Genomic DNA, 17,910 nt, shown 5'->3' with positions numbered 1-17,910 from the left:
TGAAGCTACATGCAAAGTGACCTGAGAAAACGTTGCCACGGCTGAAGACTCTATAGCACACTGTGCACACACAGTTGTGTTCACTGCAGCAATTTTAAACACAAAAACCACATGACAAAAAAGGTCTTACTTGGGGATGTATAAACAGTTTTAGAAGATATAATTTAACACTGTTGCCACTCTGTTTTACAATAATTTAATGCTGTTTGATGAGTACATTTCAGCGTCTGCGGTGCGCTGAACAGCTGAGTGTCAGCAGCACCAGTCCAGCTGTCTCCTCTGTGCTCCCATGAGGAATGTGATGGAGCTGATGAAATAATGAGTAGAATTCAATGTGGGATTTGAGTTGTCTTACAATGTTTACAACTGAAAGGTTCTTCTAGTAAAGTTATGGCTCACTACTACAAAGGTAAGGACCAGACTGAATGTTTATGGTAAAGTGGATCTACAAGTAACGTGTTATGAGGCTAAATTTAATGTGAGAGGCATCATTATACAGGCACTTGACAGACACTAGAAACAGAAGTAGAAACAAGCTCTGATAGTTATGCAGTACAACAATCTGAGTCCAGTGTTCTTAATTATTCTGTTAAATCTTGTTGCGTGTCTGAAATGATAAGTGTCCTCATTATGTAAGAGCTCGTTGCGTTCTGGTGCAGCTCACACCAACACTGAAATGGTTAGACTCAGTCAATAAACCTGTTAATAACCGTTGGGTAAAACGATAAATCCTGTCACTGTGTGGGACAGCTGCAGCAGCAGGATCACAAACACTACAATAGCATTTGTCCTCTGCAAAAAAACCAAAACTGAATACCTACCCCGTTAACGAATACCAGAGTTGTCGAATGTTTGGGTCCAACCCTACTAAATCCTATACATTGTTCCTTGAACCTCTCTTTATATCACAACCGCTCTTGATATTTCTCCATCTGCAGCTCATCTTATGTGGCATTCACATGCACATGCAGACCTGATCCACTAATCTGATTTTGTGTGGAAGAAGTGATTCCAGATTTCAGTATAGATCTGACCCACAGTGAGTTTAAAACCAGACCCTTTTGAAGACCCTTTGACTGTCTTCTTGCAGCTGATTTATACACAGTAGTAATCAGTTAGCTGTCTGTGGTGTCTGCCAGGTTTAGAGTCATGTATAAACACTGACACCCACAGCTGGGTCTCTCCTGAACCACTAGACCATCCAGCTGAGGTCCAGAAGGCCTGGTTGAGTGAACGCCCAGCCCAGGCCTCCTTACAGCTTATTGGGCTTAGCTCTCCCTGTCGTCTCCCCTGCCGCCTGGCTCACTGTCTGCTTGGCTCCTAAAATCATCACCTGCTACTAAACAGCTGTCCATATCCAAACACACACACACACACACACAACACACAGCTGCTGCATAAAATGGGTACACGCCCACACCTGCATATGGGCGTGCACACACACACACAATGCATGATACACACAGCTGCTGGCCACAGCTGGTGTCCATACATTGGACAGAGAAATGTACATAGCCGCTTACCACATGTGCCTACTTCATCCACATGAGGAGTGGGGTGAAGAGAAAGAAAGGGGAGACAGAGAGACTGATTAACTTATATGGAGAAACAAAATACAAAAATGGGCAAGATGAAACTAAAAGAGCAAACAATATAGAGAAAGCAGTATAAAAGGATGAAGAGACAAAAGAGAAAAACATGCAACTGAGAAAATTGGTAGCAGAAGTAAAACTCAAGCCTGATAATAAACAAAGACAGGATGAAATTAAAGGACTGGCCCTGGTCACATTTCACTTCCTCTAATCCAATCTAAAAGGGGAAAATAAGTTTTTAATTTGTTTAAATACTGATCTCTATTCTGGGCAGTGTCACAGGTCCGCAGGCATCTGCTGACGATTCCATTATTCTCTGATAAATAAATACAAATGGGATCCAATCTCTCACATGCTACTGAAGATTTTCAAAAGCAGGTCGATACAAATGAAATTTGGCAGACAGAGCACGTGGCTGATCCCTACACTGGACAAAAAAGGTGCATCTGAAAGGCCTCATTTATCAAAATTATGTTATTTCACATCAAGAACTTTATAAAAGCTGCTGCCTGACTGTATTTCTTAATTTGAGTTTGTTTGTGCTATTCTGTTTTCTTGAACATGTCACTGGATTAAAGACAGAGACAGACAACACATGAAAGAAGACATTATCTCCTTTGTGTATGTGCCAGCCTTTTCCAAGTCACAGAGAGAAAAGAACTAACAAATCAGTTTAGCTTACTTAAAACAATAAACACTTTACACTGACCCAAATGTGATTTTTTTTCTATGTGGTGCTTTTTCGGGACTTTCCTCAGCAGAAACAGGACAGCAGTTGGTTGTTTTTTACTTTGGAAACAGTATTTGGACAAAAAGTAACTTACAGTAATTCAAACAGGCTTTCTTTTTCCTGAGCTTTTATCTACATCATTCATCTATATCAACAGATGAAGCTGAAAGCTGTCGGAAAAGCTGATAAAAGGGCCTTACGTTTTGGTCAAAAAAAAGAAGTAGTTATTTCAACAATAACCACAATTTTCTCAACCCAACGCAATTATTTATGTTACCCAAACTTAAAGGTGCACTATGAGTCATATTGTAATTTAAGAAAGGCTACGTTTACATTCAGTGTTTATGGACAAGACTCATTCTTTGTGTTATTTTAACAAATGTGCAGATGGCATTTCCTTATTTCTTAACATTTGTAAAGCCAATTTTCTAAATATTTTCAATTTCGCATTGTTTGCATCCATGTGTGCTAGTACTGGTACAATGCTGCTTTTTCATCTTGTTACCACCACAGCATATTACTGTGGGGAAAAAAAATACAATGAATGTATGACACGTCAGTGTGTGCTTGCACAGACAAGACTAGGACCAAACTGTAAAAACATTGTTCCATAGCAACCAAATCATTAACCATACTATAGCATTGTTTGATTATAAAATGCTCATATGAATAGTTTTTGTTTAACTAATATGGATTGTTTAGGAAGGCAATTAAAAAGGGCCCTTTTTTAAATTCGTTCACATCTAGGTGTAAAGATTTGTTTGCTTTTACAGTTTCAGTGTATAATCCCTCACATTTTACTTTCAATGCTATAAGTAATTCATACAAATAAATCTGTGTCTATTTTGGCTTAGAAAGTCAACACAATGGACCCTGGATGCCACTGGGTATACAGGAGAGGTGTGTGAATGGTATTATCTAAATAGCAACATGCATTCAGCACACTAATGAAGCATTCAGTAGGTATGAACTCCACAAAGGTTTGCTCTGGAGTTGTGTGAATGTGCGAGAAATCATGTCGCGTTTATCCACCTTCACTTGGAAAATGCCTTTTATTTTCAGTCAGGCTGTTTTTGAGGAAGGGTTGTTTCTCAGTTCACTTGTTTTATAACAGCAAGACAGCAGGGAGGTAACAATAACCAGGACTTCACAGCATGAGCGGTAAGACAAGGAAAGAGAGAAAGAATTTCACCGAGCGTATGTGATCTTTTCCTCCAAGCAATAACTTAGAGAGCATCCGCACATCATAAAATCTGAAAGTGCTACACAGACAAGTTCTCCATCTGTGCCCTATCACACATTTTAAGACTCACTTGTTCGGCTCTTTCTTTTCTCTGTCTTTCTCTGTTGCTCATGCATGCGTCCTCATTTTCCACATTTATTCCAGTTCTTTTACTGTCTACCCCCCTCCCCATGGTGTCTTTATAAATCAACTGAAACAATGTAGTAGTGTCATTAAAGGATGTCAACATTATATTTCCATTAGATGTGAATCAATTAATACTTGTCTATCCCACTCAAGACAGGAAATTAAGCTCAACACAACTTAATTAGAGGACAGGTGAGGACAGGAGTGAACATCTTCAAATAAAAATCTTGTAAAAGACCAATACTGAAACTATATATTAGGTGACAATGTGTTCACTTTTCTTTTTCTTTGTCTTTTGTTACCATATTTAATATGTATTTTGAAAGCCATATCACTCTACTTCAGGTCTCACCGACATCATTTGACTTGCGGTCTGGTTGAGTCAATTATGGGTTTTTATAGATATACATATATATATATATCTATATCCGCAAACTGTATCAACCATGGAAGAGAGCATTTCCTGCTAGCTCACCTAGCAGCACTGAGCTCGCTAATGTTACAGCTCAGCTCAGGAGGATGCCATTAATGTTTACATCTCCAACTATCACACACATGAGCCTCTTGTCTACGAGTGTATTCAAACCTTCTTCTGTCTGAGTGCCATCTAGCTTCATTATATTTACGAATTGGCAGTAATCTCTATAGCTGACATCTCCAATTTTTGATTTTGGGGAAAACTGTCCCTTCAACATAAATGTTCCCTTTGCCATTTTTTGAAGCTTGACCTTTTCTCTGGCATCACTGACAAGCGAAATTTTTGATTTGTACACAAGAAATATCAAACTCTCAAGAGAAGACTGCCATTAAATTAACTGAGCACATTCACTCATAAACAAATGTTGTTTTAGGGCATTTACTGAAACAACTAAGCTGTTGTTCTTGCGTGGACGGTCGCCAAATTGTTGTATAATTTGTGTCAAATGTTCTCCCTCCTATGGGGATAGTCTGCTTTGATTTTAACGGCCCCCATGGCTGTTCCTGAGCACCACCATCAGGACAACGATTAGTTAACAGCAGAAAAGTCTTTGATACAGTGAGGAGTCATGAACATTGCAGTCTCTAGTCACTGGCAAAACTCTTCCTGTCCTTTTATCTCTCTGTCAATCATCATCAATCACAGCCTTTTTTTCCGTCTCTGTAGCTGATCAGGCCATTATGAGCTTCAGACGACACTTGGAACTATTTGAATTAGAGACTTTTTTGTTTCAACCAAAGACTAACACATCTTTTAATGGACAGAAATGTATCATCTATTTCAGTGAAAAGCAAAGCAAGAAAAGGGAATAAATGCCCAGACAGAAGCGCTCAGAGAGTTAGACAACACCCTCAAATAGTCAGTAAATAATACATCTACAACTAAGAGGGAGACATATACATCAGGTGAAAGCAATGGACCTGCAGCTTTTACTGAGACACCTCTGAGACACCATCTGCAGACTGATTATGCAGAACAAAGCTGAAATCATTTAAATATAATTCTCTATCTTGCATCTTGTTTCAAGACTTCTCTTTTCATCAGTTTTTCTCTGGTGGACTATTATGATTCTTTTCAGCTCTAAAAAGTGGACACATGGAGTAAAAGACCAAGTTAAAAGAGCTTTGACTTGCAGGGGTACAACTAAGATCTGCAGCAACTTAGCCAGCACTCATTGACTCAAGCCTTTAAAACAAAAAGGGGTTTTGTTTGATTACCTCAACCCTCTGCTACACACGTCTTGAAGGAGGCAGGTGTAGATTTTGTTTGCGTCAGTGTCACATTTGGGAATAGAATTATCAGGTTTTGCCGTCTAAACCCATAGATTTTAGAGTAATAGTTACTAAATTGTATCTCTGGCTTAATGATGAAAGCTGGAGCCCTCAGTGGCCCCACTGCTCTGCCAGTCACCGAAGACTTACTGTGCATTCGAAACATCAAGGCTTAGAGGCTTTAGAGATTGCATACAAATTCAATAGAAAGATGCAATTAAACAGGAGTTAGCCCAGGGCTTAATTAATCAACTTCATAAATGTACAGAGAGGCAACTGACACAAAAGGAGAGACTTTTGTAAGGGGAAAAAAAGCAAAAAGAACTGGGTTTCCTGGTGAGATCAGTCAGAGGCTGATCTAAACAAAAACAAAGAGGTACACTCACACAGACAAATTCAGTGCATCTGCTGCTAAGAAGCTTACATCTAACATACCGCTGACACATTAGCTGCCTGGGCCAAATAAACACAGCAGCAGTTCAGTGGTCAAATTCACTTGAACAACAATTTCAGGCCATGTACAGACGGACACCAGAAATGTAGCCACCCCATTCATTTCAATGAGGGCACTGCTCGGTCAAAATCAGTAACAAAAAAGAATTCAAGTAAAACCTAACGTGTTGACCAATCAAATACATGCAAGAGCACATTCCTGTTAGATCAGACTGCTGCTGTTTACCTCTCAATCGCTGCAGTTAATGATAATACAATCCTTTCCATTAGAGCTAGGTATCCCAATTGAATTTTCAAGGACCCATTTTGATTTAATTTCTGATTTGACTGAATTCTATTTGGGATATTTTAGTCAGGTTTGTTATGAAAGATCTTCTCAGAGAACTAATGCTGTAAAATGTACAATGAACTTTCTAACCTGCGGCAGTGTTAAACTTCTTAATGTTTACAATGAAATTGACCCAAAAGCAGTTACATTAATGTACTTTTCATTAGAAATAAACGTACTACAACAGTTAACTGAATGAAGTGCATCCCTAAAAAGTACTGAGTGACCAGAAATCCCTGTTGTGTATCTGGGTCTCATTAAATGGTTTCAGAGATTTGTGACACAACAACAGTATTTCACCTCAGTTTTTCAACTTTCACATATAGCCTTGCTTTTGTCCATCTCTTCTCTGTCTTCTTAGTTTTTAAATCCGAAATGCAGCCAGACATCTGCCTACAGGCTTGGTGGTGCCTTCAGTAGTGTAGCTCCCAGCATTTTTTGATTCAACTGAGGTTTGCTACTCTCACATGGCCAAATCTCACTGTGCCTAGAACCAAAGACTGGTTACACGAGACTAACAGAGGCAAAACTTCAGGCATCAACAAGAAAAAAAGACATTCCAGGATTTTATGAATTGATATGGGATCATTCAAATGAAGATCAATTTGAATCTGAAAATTGATTTTTTTTTTTAAACCCAGCCCTAGTTTTCATGTTAACTCTCAAGTTCTAAAAATCAATTCTCATTGTTTTAAAAACATCTATGCAGCTGATAATCCTGATCTGTTACTCAAACCAGCCTTCTTCATTCAAATTTCATTGTCTTGCCTGGACCTTGAACATTTCTACACCAATACAGTGTAATTTTCAGTCTTATTGTCCTGTCAGTGGATAACAAGTGGTGTTGTTTAAGCCTTTAAATTGTGGAGACTTTATTTAGCTAAAGTATGATCCTAAAAAAGCGGAGTCAATAAATCAACATACAGTTTCACTGTGACTTTGTTAGACACAAGTAGTTAGGCAGATAGATAGCCAGGACAGGTAGAGTGTTATATCAGCTAACAGAGAGGCACACAGATTCATCTACAAATGGACTTATTTGTGCACAGAGCTTATCATTTCGTTTTTTATTTTGCTTTGCTTATAACTATGAGTGAATGAGAAAGAGGAAGAAACAAAAGGAATGAACAAGGCATTAAAAAGCTCTTGTCAGAAAGACCTTTCAATAAAGCTATTGGATATGAAAACATCACTGTCTCAAGCCTCCAGGTGGAAGTGTCAATAAGCAATTGTGCGTGTGTGTTTCCTGTGTATGTAGTATGCATTAATAAACATACATATACAATCTAAAAACGGTATGAACATTTTGTGTATAGCTGCATAAATATAGGTCTATCTATGTGTTTTGGGCACATTATGAGTGAGTCACTCTCTCAGCATGTGCACTATGTATGTGGCTGTGGTCGAATTCTCACAGGGACTCACATCATCATCATTACCCTGACAGCTGACAGTAAAATCCATATCAAATCTATCACTCTATTTTCTTGTTTTTGTTCTTTGCTTTCATCACCCGACTCCCTTGTCTCCCATAAATAGAGGCTGCACTGTGACGTGCCATTAGCTGTCCATGGATATATCATAAAAATGCAATGAAACACAGAGACAAAAAGTCAATAAGTGACAAACCCTGGGCTGCTGCATATTTTCCTATTCCAGATACTTCAAGAAAATCTTGCCCGTGGCATTACCTTCCATGCAACTGTCACACTCGTTGTCTGACTTACATGGCTTTTATTTATTTATCCTCTTTATCTCTCCAGAGCCACAGGCAGCACTGCCACATTTCTTCTTACCCCTTCTGTCTTTCTTCTGTCTACAGGGTTAACCTCTCTTTTGCTCTATCTGTCCCTCTCTCTCACTCGTTCTTCCATCCCTCTGTCTATCTCATCAACCCCCTTTCATTCCAGTGCAATGTCACCTCCTGAATTTTTGTCATACGGTTCATTCTGCAGGGCAGGGGGGTGATGATGTGCTTCAGTTTGATAAATGTATGTTTAGCAAACACTCTAATTATCTCAACCAGAGCTAACAGGATAGATAATTACACATTATACACAGAGGCTCTCTCTCTCATCCTTGTTGTCTCTCCTTCATTCCCTCCCACTGCTTCATTGTTTCATCGTTCTCTGTCTTTCTCAAGCCCATTGTGTGTGGTATCTTTTTCTTAAAGAGCAATGTGTTGTTTCTCCACTTGTAATTGACATTGATGGGGTTTTCCTTGACTGCGTCAGGCCTTGTGAATGATGTCTGTCTGTGTCGCTAGAGCAGAAATATAATAGAGAAGCTACTGAATATGATTTTATGTTGTATTTGACTTTTATGAAGACAACTGGCACCAGAAAAAGACAGGAGGAAAATATAGCAGTCAAGTCTCAACATTACCAACATGGAGGTTATAGTTTTAAATAGGTGCATGTTAGTAATGGATGAACTCTCAATGTACCTACAGAGCTACCTTGCATACAGCAACACCTGTCACAGATGTATAATTTAGCTATTTTTACCACTAAGTTACTATGATTCCATGTACCTTGTTAACCGTCCACCCTGGTAACAGTTGTGCATAATTGCAAAGTATAAGCAAGTCTACAATAAGTATCTCTTAATAAAATCATTTACATTGCTATGGCATTGGAAGTCAGTGTATTATCCTCACTAGCAATAACGAGAGTTGCCTAGTGACAGATGTGTGAAGTGCCTTCTTTCTCTATCTATTTTCGATATCATTTTCTCACTGTTGGCTTATTATGACTCCTGCCTGCAATCACTGTCAGTGGCACACGTAATAAAAGCCAAGTATTAATATCTTCTGTCTGATTCCATCAAGTCATTTAATATACACCGGCAAGGAGAATGATGAAGTGTTGTTCATCGTCAGTGTAACAGATATTAGTGCAGATAAACTTTGTTTGACTGGCAGAGACATTATTGCTTGGTTTGCTGACAGACCTGCTTAAGCAAGAATTTTATTTTGTCAAATATTTGGTTTTGTATTAAAATAAAACTGAAAAATTATTTTGTTTACTGATGTTTCTTATGGAAACTTGTAAAAACTCAAAACTATGCTTTCAATGTATTCAACAAAAGTTACTATCAGAGCATGAAATGCGAAGGTGGTTTCAGCTGAGCAATACACTGTGAGAAACTATGCAAGTAATCCTGTATCACTTGGTCAATTCACCTTTGGATACTCTTACACTATTATATATTGTGATGTAATGCTGTTTCCGTCCACCCACTTTACATCAATCCACCTTTGCACATTCACACTAGTTGATTTCAAACCATCACATGTAAGCAGTGGATATGTAAATATAACTACATAGCAAACACGTTTATGAAAATGTAATGTTCTAGTGTGTTATTGTGGTCATGCCCTTTACTAAAAATGCAGCGTGAGAGACAGGGTTCTGTGTTTCGCAACTCTGCCACTATGACTATCGCCTACAGCCTGTACCAAACACTACAGGTTGTTATAATAGTCTACTCCAGTCTCGTCAAGTAGCTAATACAGCTTAAATATAGCTTACAGTAAAATGTGTTACAATAGAATGAGCTGTTTATGTCTACATACAAACAGTATGTTTTACAGTAGTCCAGAAGGACAAATCAAACACTTGCTCAGCATTTTCATGCTGGCCGTCATAGTTCTCCTACACACTTGGCACACGGGAGAAGTTTCAGTTGGTTGCAATGTGCAACCTCACCACCAAATGCCACTAAATCCTACACACCAGAATTTAAGACACAGTTGTTGTAACGGGGTTTTCTTACCAATGCACTAAACATTGTTTATTGTCACAGCATGGATAATCAAACTTCAGAGCTGACATTTTTTTTCAACAGTTTTTGTGGATTGATATATTAGTTAAAGTATGATTCAGCTATAGTTGATATACACCAGCATTGTGTTCCTGTGTGTGGTTTTAGATGTCATGGTCACACAGTCAGCTGTAGTGGCAAGTTTTATAAAAAAAAAAAAAAAAAAAGGCCACTCCAGCAGCATGGCTCGCATCATGTTTATGTTGGAAACAAGAGCGGTGGTGGCAGCTTCTTGCCATCTTAAATAATATTTAAATAGGTATAGAATATATAGTATGAAACTTCTATTGTTGGAGAAACCTGTGTCTCTGCTCCTTTTTCAATTGATTACTTTAACCGTCTTAGCAGTTCAACATAGTCAGACTGAGGTAATGTTTAAATTAATACTCTGTACTCACAGTCTTTACATGTTTAACCCATGGATAATCTTGTGAGCCAAATGATTCAAGATTAATTGACAGCCAATGGTTTACAGTGCAGATTTAATCATCTGCCCACAATCCACTGATAGTGCACTTACAAGTTAAAGTGCACTTCTCATTAAAGCTATTGCTAACACCTTATTATTGAACTAATGCCCTGGCCACTGACAATCCCTCATGCTCACTGAGTATAACAATAACCGTCCATCAAGACCTCTATTAATCTCGCCATCATTGGCAACAGAACAAAATCGACAGAGGCAGACATGTATTAGTAAAAACTGACAGTCGGACAAAACGCCATGTCAAACCTCCCTGCTGTCGCTTCAAGGGACAGGGCAATATTTCACTGATCTATAGGAGAGGAATTCCACTGCCTCGGGGTAAAACATAGGTCCAAATTAAATTCCACACTCATTCTCTCCCAGCGCTGCCTGAGGGTATCCCACGACCTCAGCAACAGAAAGGTCATTATCAGGAAGGGCTGGCCAGGAGGAAGGAAATAAAGGCAGGCGATGGAAAGGAGGGAATGTGGAGAGTGGGATGAAAGGAAAAGAAACAGACAGAGAAGAGGGAGGAGAGAGCCAAACAAAGTAAAGAAAGATGGGGATCAAGAGAAATAACACAGAAAAAGAGCCCTGGATTAGATGGGAGAGAAAAGCAAACTCTCATTTAAGATATGCTCTCTCTCATAATCATCGCCTCTTGCAGATCTGTCATTTCTCAACAACATGTCTAGCTCTTTCTTCTCCACAGACAGGTAATCATCTCCTATCAGATCCAGACCTGCAACTAAAGTACAGATCTGACATAGCTTCAAATATTTGAACTAGTTGAGGTGTGTTTGAGTTTGACTGTCAGGAATTTAAGCATCCTTTGAATGCAGGCACACCACAAGATAAGAAAAATCAACTCAAATAAATCATGCAATGCCTGTTACTCGGTATGTATTTAATCAATATTTGGCAATCTAATCCTTATAGAGTGGATTTGGGAATAGACAGATTTGAAATTAATAGAGTACATAGAGTACGTTTCCATAAACTGCAACTGAATAAAGAAGACTTTTGCCTAAAAAATGAAATAGACAATGAAACAGGTCAGACCCTGCGGATCGTTCCAACTATAAAAAATTATCTGAATGCCCTCTGGCAGGTAGACCATAACAGTTTAAAGTAATGCTTTACTGTAAATGTTTTTTGTGTTCATATCGGTCTCGATAGAAGGAGAAAACATCAAAGACGCACACATGCTGTTGCAACAGCTTGACCTACCTAGCCTCCATATTTTCTGTCAGTGCATTACATCGCGTCGCATGGCACTTAGACAGTCTGTTTACCACTTAGCACAGGCACAGTGAGAAAAAAAGGTACTCATCTTGGGGTATCAACTCTTGGCTGAGACACAGTTGTGCGATAGCCTGCCGAAGGTTGACCAAAATCATGTCTGATATTCATCCAGACATTTTACGGTATGGAGCAGTTGATTGAGCCATGATCCATCCTCTCCCCCCTGTTCTCTGCACAGATAACAACCCTTGCCGAAGCTGAAATTCGGTCAAACTTTATAATAAGTCATGCGGCTCAAAAATCGGTCCAGAAAAGGGCTTGAATTGCACAGTGTATGCATAGCAGAGAGAAAGGAAAGAATGAAATAAATATCTTGACGGAGCTAGATAGCTGGTCTCCCTGTTGTGTTTAATTCACCCCGCAAGACAACTTCAATCAATTCAACTGACATGATACGTCTTTTAAAATTCTGATTTCAAAAGCAATGCAGCGTGAATATTTCTCCAACAAAATGTCGACCTCTACTGCTAAATGAAGCTTTCATGTCAAAGTACAGAAGACATAAAGTCTCAAACATGAAACAGATAATGAAGACGCACTTTCTGCCTTTATTCTTTTTTCTTCCTTTCTTTCTATTCTTTCTCATGATCGTGATCGTTTCCTAATTAGACACTTTTAATATCTGTCCCAGTGGGTGGGTTGTTACCAGGGATACAGCCTAGGCTGGAGCGCGGCATGTGGCTAACTGTTACAGCTAAGACGTCCCATGGTGATTTTTCATTAACTGGTCATAAAGGAGGCTTTGTGTGGAGCTATTACAAGTGGCCTCAGATCCTCTCCACAGAGTACTCAGAGGTACTACCCAGGGAGAAATAAAGAGCAAGACAGAGAGGGATATATGGAGGTAATGTAAAAAAAAGGTAAATAGTTTGTTTCCATTTTGTGGCATTTTTTGCCAGTTTTGTCCAAATTTAGAAAGTCCAAGCCCTGTGCACCACAGTCCTTGTGACAGCTAACCCTGTTTGTTGCCAAAGGAGTGCTGAAGACTGACGTGCTACCTCTGTGTCACATGGTGCCGCCAGCCGTTTCTCTTCACCTTGACCTCGCCAGCTCCCCACCTGCGATTGCAGCCAATTATGTTTGTGTGAACACAAACCCAAGCTGGAGGTACTGCTACTGGGAATGGAACCAAGTTAAAGCAATTGTTAAATATTTAATGTGTGTACAGCATTGAATGAAACTATCAGTGACCATTTGAACTCGCAGGCCTGTGACACCCAGATCAATACTGTAGCTATTGTGCATAGCAATGGGAAACACAGACATTATGTGGACTATGTGTGTAGTACGGCTGTCAAGTTTTCTGCTGTCTACATTAGGATTTAGCACACTGTGGATTCTGAGTGAGTCGGCTCATCCATCAGCACAAAATACTGCAGCCAGACAGAAAACTACACGGAGCCATTGTCATGAAAAATGGCTAACGGAGTCGACAGATATATGAGGTAGAGACTATTACAGAGGTGATCAGCACCAGAATCCTTAATGGATCATTCTAAGTTTTCTAATGAGTCTCATCACACTCACTTAAGTTCATTTGTGATGTGCACAAAATGTGACTGATCCACATTATCTGAGTGCATAAACAGTGGGACACTAACAATAATGCTGAAATATGCTCAAGTTGGCGACTAAGTTTTTTCCAAACTGCCACACAAAATATTAAGAGTAAAAACTGAAAACTTTAAACTGCTCTACCCAGTGGTTTATTAGCTGCAGAGACACACAGTACAACTCACGAGGACAGCAAAAATGATATTCCTTACGATACAGTTTTATGATAATATTATTCTACTGTGCCAGGCACAGCAGGGTGGCACAGGTAATAAACTGAGCATCCTGTCTCCAGATGAAGCTGACCCTGACCTTTGACCTCACTACATAAGAATGCAAAAGAATGTCCCGGTGGAGTTCTCTGATGTACAACACACTCACTTCATGATGCAGGTGTATGTGGTGATATTTTCCCATGTAACACCTGTATATTCCTCAGGCTCTGCTCTTTATTCGCTGGGGCAGAAGTTCTTCTACTCCTCTGAACATAGAGTCCTGCTGGTTTTATGTCCTACCAGGTACTTAATTGCATTCACTTGGTGTCTGGAGGTGTAAATCACTCCCTGATTAGACAGAAGGAATGAAAACCAGCATGGCTCTGTGTCCTGACGTTATGGACTGAAAACTGCTGGGCTGAGACCCGCACACAGTTTTCTACCTTGTAAAACATAATTTTCACAAATTTGCTTTATAGTAGTATGTTTTCCTGCCTTCCATTACTGAGGTATTGGAGATGAGATATTTAATTTCCCAAGTTTGAAATCTTCTTGTGAAAGACAATTTCCTGCCCATGTATACGTGTAAATGAGTTTCCAATACACTGTTTGCCTGAACGCATGTGCAAGACATTGATTTCAGACATAGAGAAACTGTGACAGCAGAGCAAGAGAATGAAAGAAGATATACGGTAATTGCTTATTGAGATGCATCCTCATATTTGAAATCATTCCATCCAAAGTCCAACTCAGACTGATACAAACACAAAGTAGCCCCAAGAACTCTCAATAAGTTGGTTTACATCCATGATTATTTGACAAACACATTTCCGCTGTGAGAAAGCGCTGTGCTCTGTCTGTCTGTCTGTGTGTCTTCTCACTGTGCCGTCATTCTGCTCAAACACACACACACTACCCAAGAGAAAGTAAGAAAGAAAACAGCATCTTCTATAACTAATTCAGTTTTTTAAAAAGCTTCATAAATAAGGTTGGGGGCATAGGAGAAACTAAACTGTTGAAACCAGTGAATGTGCTCTAAATTTAAATGTCTGCTTCGTTTTTTGATCGCATGTAAATGCTGTGCTGAATGAAAACACCTGCTGTGATGTTACTGTGAGGAAGCTAGTCAGATAAGCAGCAAGATAGTATGTATGAAAGCTACAAGATGACAGAAACGAAACACGATGATGTGGAGCAGCACACCTACAATTTTCTGCCCTCTATGATGAGTGCCAAATTACCCTTTAAACTGTCTTTCCAAAGAGCAGCATAGTTTGCAGTGTTAAGATCAGATCTGGAGACCTTTGCCTCGAGATTTAGATAACACTTCTAACCTTTGTAGATAATCAGAGCAAACACCAGCTGGTACCCAGAAGGGTACTTGAAAATACAAATTGTGTATCTTGAATATTAAAATGCTGTAGTATACACTTTAGCAGGAAATTTACATAATTTTCACCTGGAATATTTTTTTAAATACTGGAGTCAGTACGAGCTGCTTCTGTGTTTCTTCATTAGCACATTATTTATATGCAAGTAAACACTATTCTGTGTCATACAGGGCAAAGAAATCTAGATTTTCAAATATAGCATTATTGTTGATGTAATTTATTTATTTTATTTATGCATATACACAATGCTAGAGAGTGCAATAATTCCTACATGTTTAAATTTAAAAATAGATGCAATCATAAAACACACAGCTCTAAAATAATGGCACTCAGTGAACACTGAGTGTTTTCAGTGTTCACTTTGGATGTACTGTTACTATCTCATAGCAAGACAAAGATAGCTAATCTTCCATAATTTTACACTAAGTATCTAATCATCTTTGAAAAATACTGAACAAGAATTGATTCAATATTATTTGAATATATAGAAATATTTATATAAAAAAATAGACTTAGAAGCCACATTTGATTACAACATCCTTCACTTTAATTTGAATCAATTATGTTTTTTCTTTTTGTTTTGATTTTTTGTATGTTTCTTCTCTCTCAGTTATATTCATTTCATTTGATACCTGGGATAGTTGTTGTAATTCCATAAAAATATGCCACATTTACTGCCTTTGCAAATGTTGTTGAAATTGAGGTCATGAAGCAAAGTTACTCTGAAGGAGTAAGGAGGAGGGTTCTGTGGCAAAAAAGTAGTTCCTACATGAAACTGCTCACAACACGGTCTGTGGATTATCATAAGTGGCCAGGTCATGATTAATGGAGAGAGACATTCTTGTTGAGTTTTAAAACATGTTCTTTGGTGCTTTGAGCACCACAAGCTCAGTGCCATCTAGTTCCATTATACTGGAGAGAAGGCAGACATGTCTACTGCTGATATTTCCAACACTTGGCAACTCACACAAAACAATCTAGATTGATAAACAGCACAACAGGTAGAAGGAAAAATATGTATTGATTTGGAGGTGAACAGTCACTTTAAGATAAATGCCCAGTGGTTACAGAAATACTCAGATCTCCTTTTGTTTTATGCGATACCAAGTTTGCACATAAATAGGAAAAAAAGGAAAATAATGCTTTTGAAAAACAATTGGATAAAGTTATGCTTGAAGTGGAAAGAGTCTGTAAATATATTGCATTAACTTTATATTAACATCAGTCTGAGATGAATTAAGTCGGGAAAGTGGGCGAGAGAGAGGAACAAGCAAGATCACAGCAAAAGGGAAAGGAACATGGCAGAGGAACAAGAAGCTAATTATCACAAATTGTGACCTGCTTTCTTCAGCATCAATGAGCATTAGGGGGAAAAGGAACAGAAGAAAAGAAGTAGTCAAAGTAAATTAAACACTGGAAAACAGGACCCTTGGCATAGTGGGTCAGATGCTACCGCTGCGATGGCCCATTTATGAAAGTAAAAACTTGGCATGTGAGGCTGTTTTACTTCATCTTAGACTCCTCTGTTAAGTAGGTTTAACGGCTTTATAACAGAAACTCTGTGTGAGGAAAAGAAAGAGCGAGACAAAGACAACTGCAGGGGATGCTGCTGGGAGACGGAGGGAAGCAGACTTACTTTAGCCAGGAGTGATAATGCCAGACGTTCTGTGGCTGATTTGAAAACCGCAGTGTGCTGCTTTTTGTAGTTCTCCTCTGTCTTCTTTTCTGTCTAGACACAAACAGCATTCACGCACATGCAGAAACACATTGCAAAGATGATATGAATAACAGCATTTTATATTTCAGCCTAATTGATATTTGATGAGTGAATACTTTATTGACAGATTTTCCTACCTCATACTGTCCTGGACTTGGGGCTTCTTCCAATTTCTTCTTTTGGAAGAAGGAGTTGCGTTGAGCAGTGGAGCCAAAGCCTCCCTTCCTGGTTCTCTCTAAAACTGCCTTTTTAAAACTCTCCTGGGCTAAACCATGCTCAAACAAATTATAGGACCCTGGACCTGCACAGAGTACAGAAAGGTGGGATTATTATGTGTATTTTTGTAGAGTATGTTTTTATGTAGTTGTTTTTTTCACTCTCCGGGTATGAACTGGTCCAAAACAACATCCAGGAGCCTTTAACTTCCCCTAGACCTTTAAGTTTTGTCCAAACCTCTACAATGAAGGAAGGAAAAGGAATTTACATGGACTTTGAGTCAAGAAACAGACATAAGACACATGTAGTGTAGGTGTAACTGAGGCTTTGTGTCTGTAGTTCTGGCAGTGTGTTTGTAGTGTTGGCTTTCACTGAAAATGACGCCTGCTCTACACCAGATTTCAATATGGAGACATTCATGTGTTACAGCTGGTTTAATAGCTGTCTCCATAACAGTGCATTAGCGTGTCTTCATGTGTAAATGCCTGCTTTGACAACAGCTTGATAAAAGAAATTCTCAAAAACAAAGAAGAATGGTTCTCTTGTTTTATATTACCATGGCTGAGAAAGACCTGCATATTTTTAAAGGTCTAGTGTGTAGGATTTAGTGGCATCTAGCAGTGAGGTTGTAGATTGCAACCAGGTGAAACTTCTCCTGTGTGCCGAGTATTTAGAGGAACTATGGTAGCCAACGTCAAAATGTGAAAAACAAAAGAAGACTAGATTGGATTTTTTTCACTGGACTTCTTAAAATAACATAATTTAGCATTATTTAACATTAACAAAATAACATAATTTGGGAGTTACAAATTGATAAATACCAGTTTTTGTACAATTACCCCAACCCTATTGAGATAATGATGAAAAATGGAGGTCCCTTAAACTCAGCCATGTGGTACAACATTGACATTTTTGGAAGTGCAGTCTCTCTTGTCAATTGTGCTCAACAATCTACCTGTCAAACAATCCTTTAGATCTGCACTTTAACGCCCCACCAACA

General features: G+C 38.8%; 1 protein-coding gene across 1 annotated transcript in view; it reads right to left on the bottom strand.

Moving 5' to 3' along the window:
- stpg2 (sperm-tail PG-rich repeat containing 2) overlaps positions 1-17,910 on the bottom strand; it is a 64,008-nt gene that overhangs the window by 20,252 nt on the left and 25,846 nt on the right. The window contains 2 exon segments of the mRNA XM_042488988.1: positions 16,614-16,706; positions 16,832-16,995. Of these exon segments, the coding sequence (XP_042344922.1) occupies positions 16,614-16,706; positions 16,832-16,995 (257 nt within the window).

The sequence above is a fragment of the Plectropomus leopardus genome, chromosome 6 (genome assembly GCF_008729295.1).
Source record: "Plectropomus leopardus isolate mb chromosome 6, YSFRI_Pleo_2.0, whole genome shotgun sequence".
NCBI classification, from domain to species: domain Eukaryota; kingdom Metazoa; phylum Chordata; class Actinopteri; order Perciformes; family Serranidae; genus Plectropomus; species Plectropomus leopardus.
Note: the sequence above shows the minus strand (reverse complement) of the source record. Positions and strands in the feature narration are given on the sequence as shown.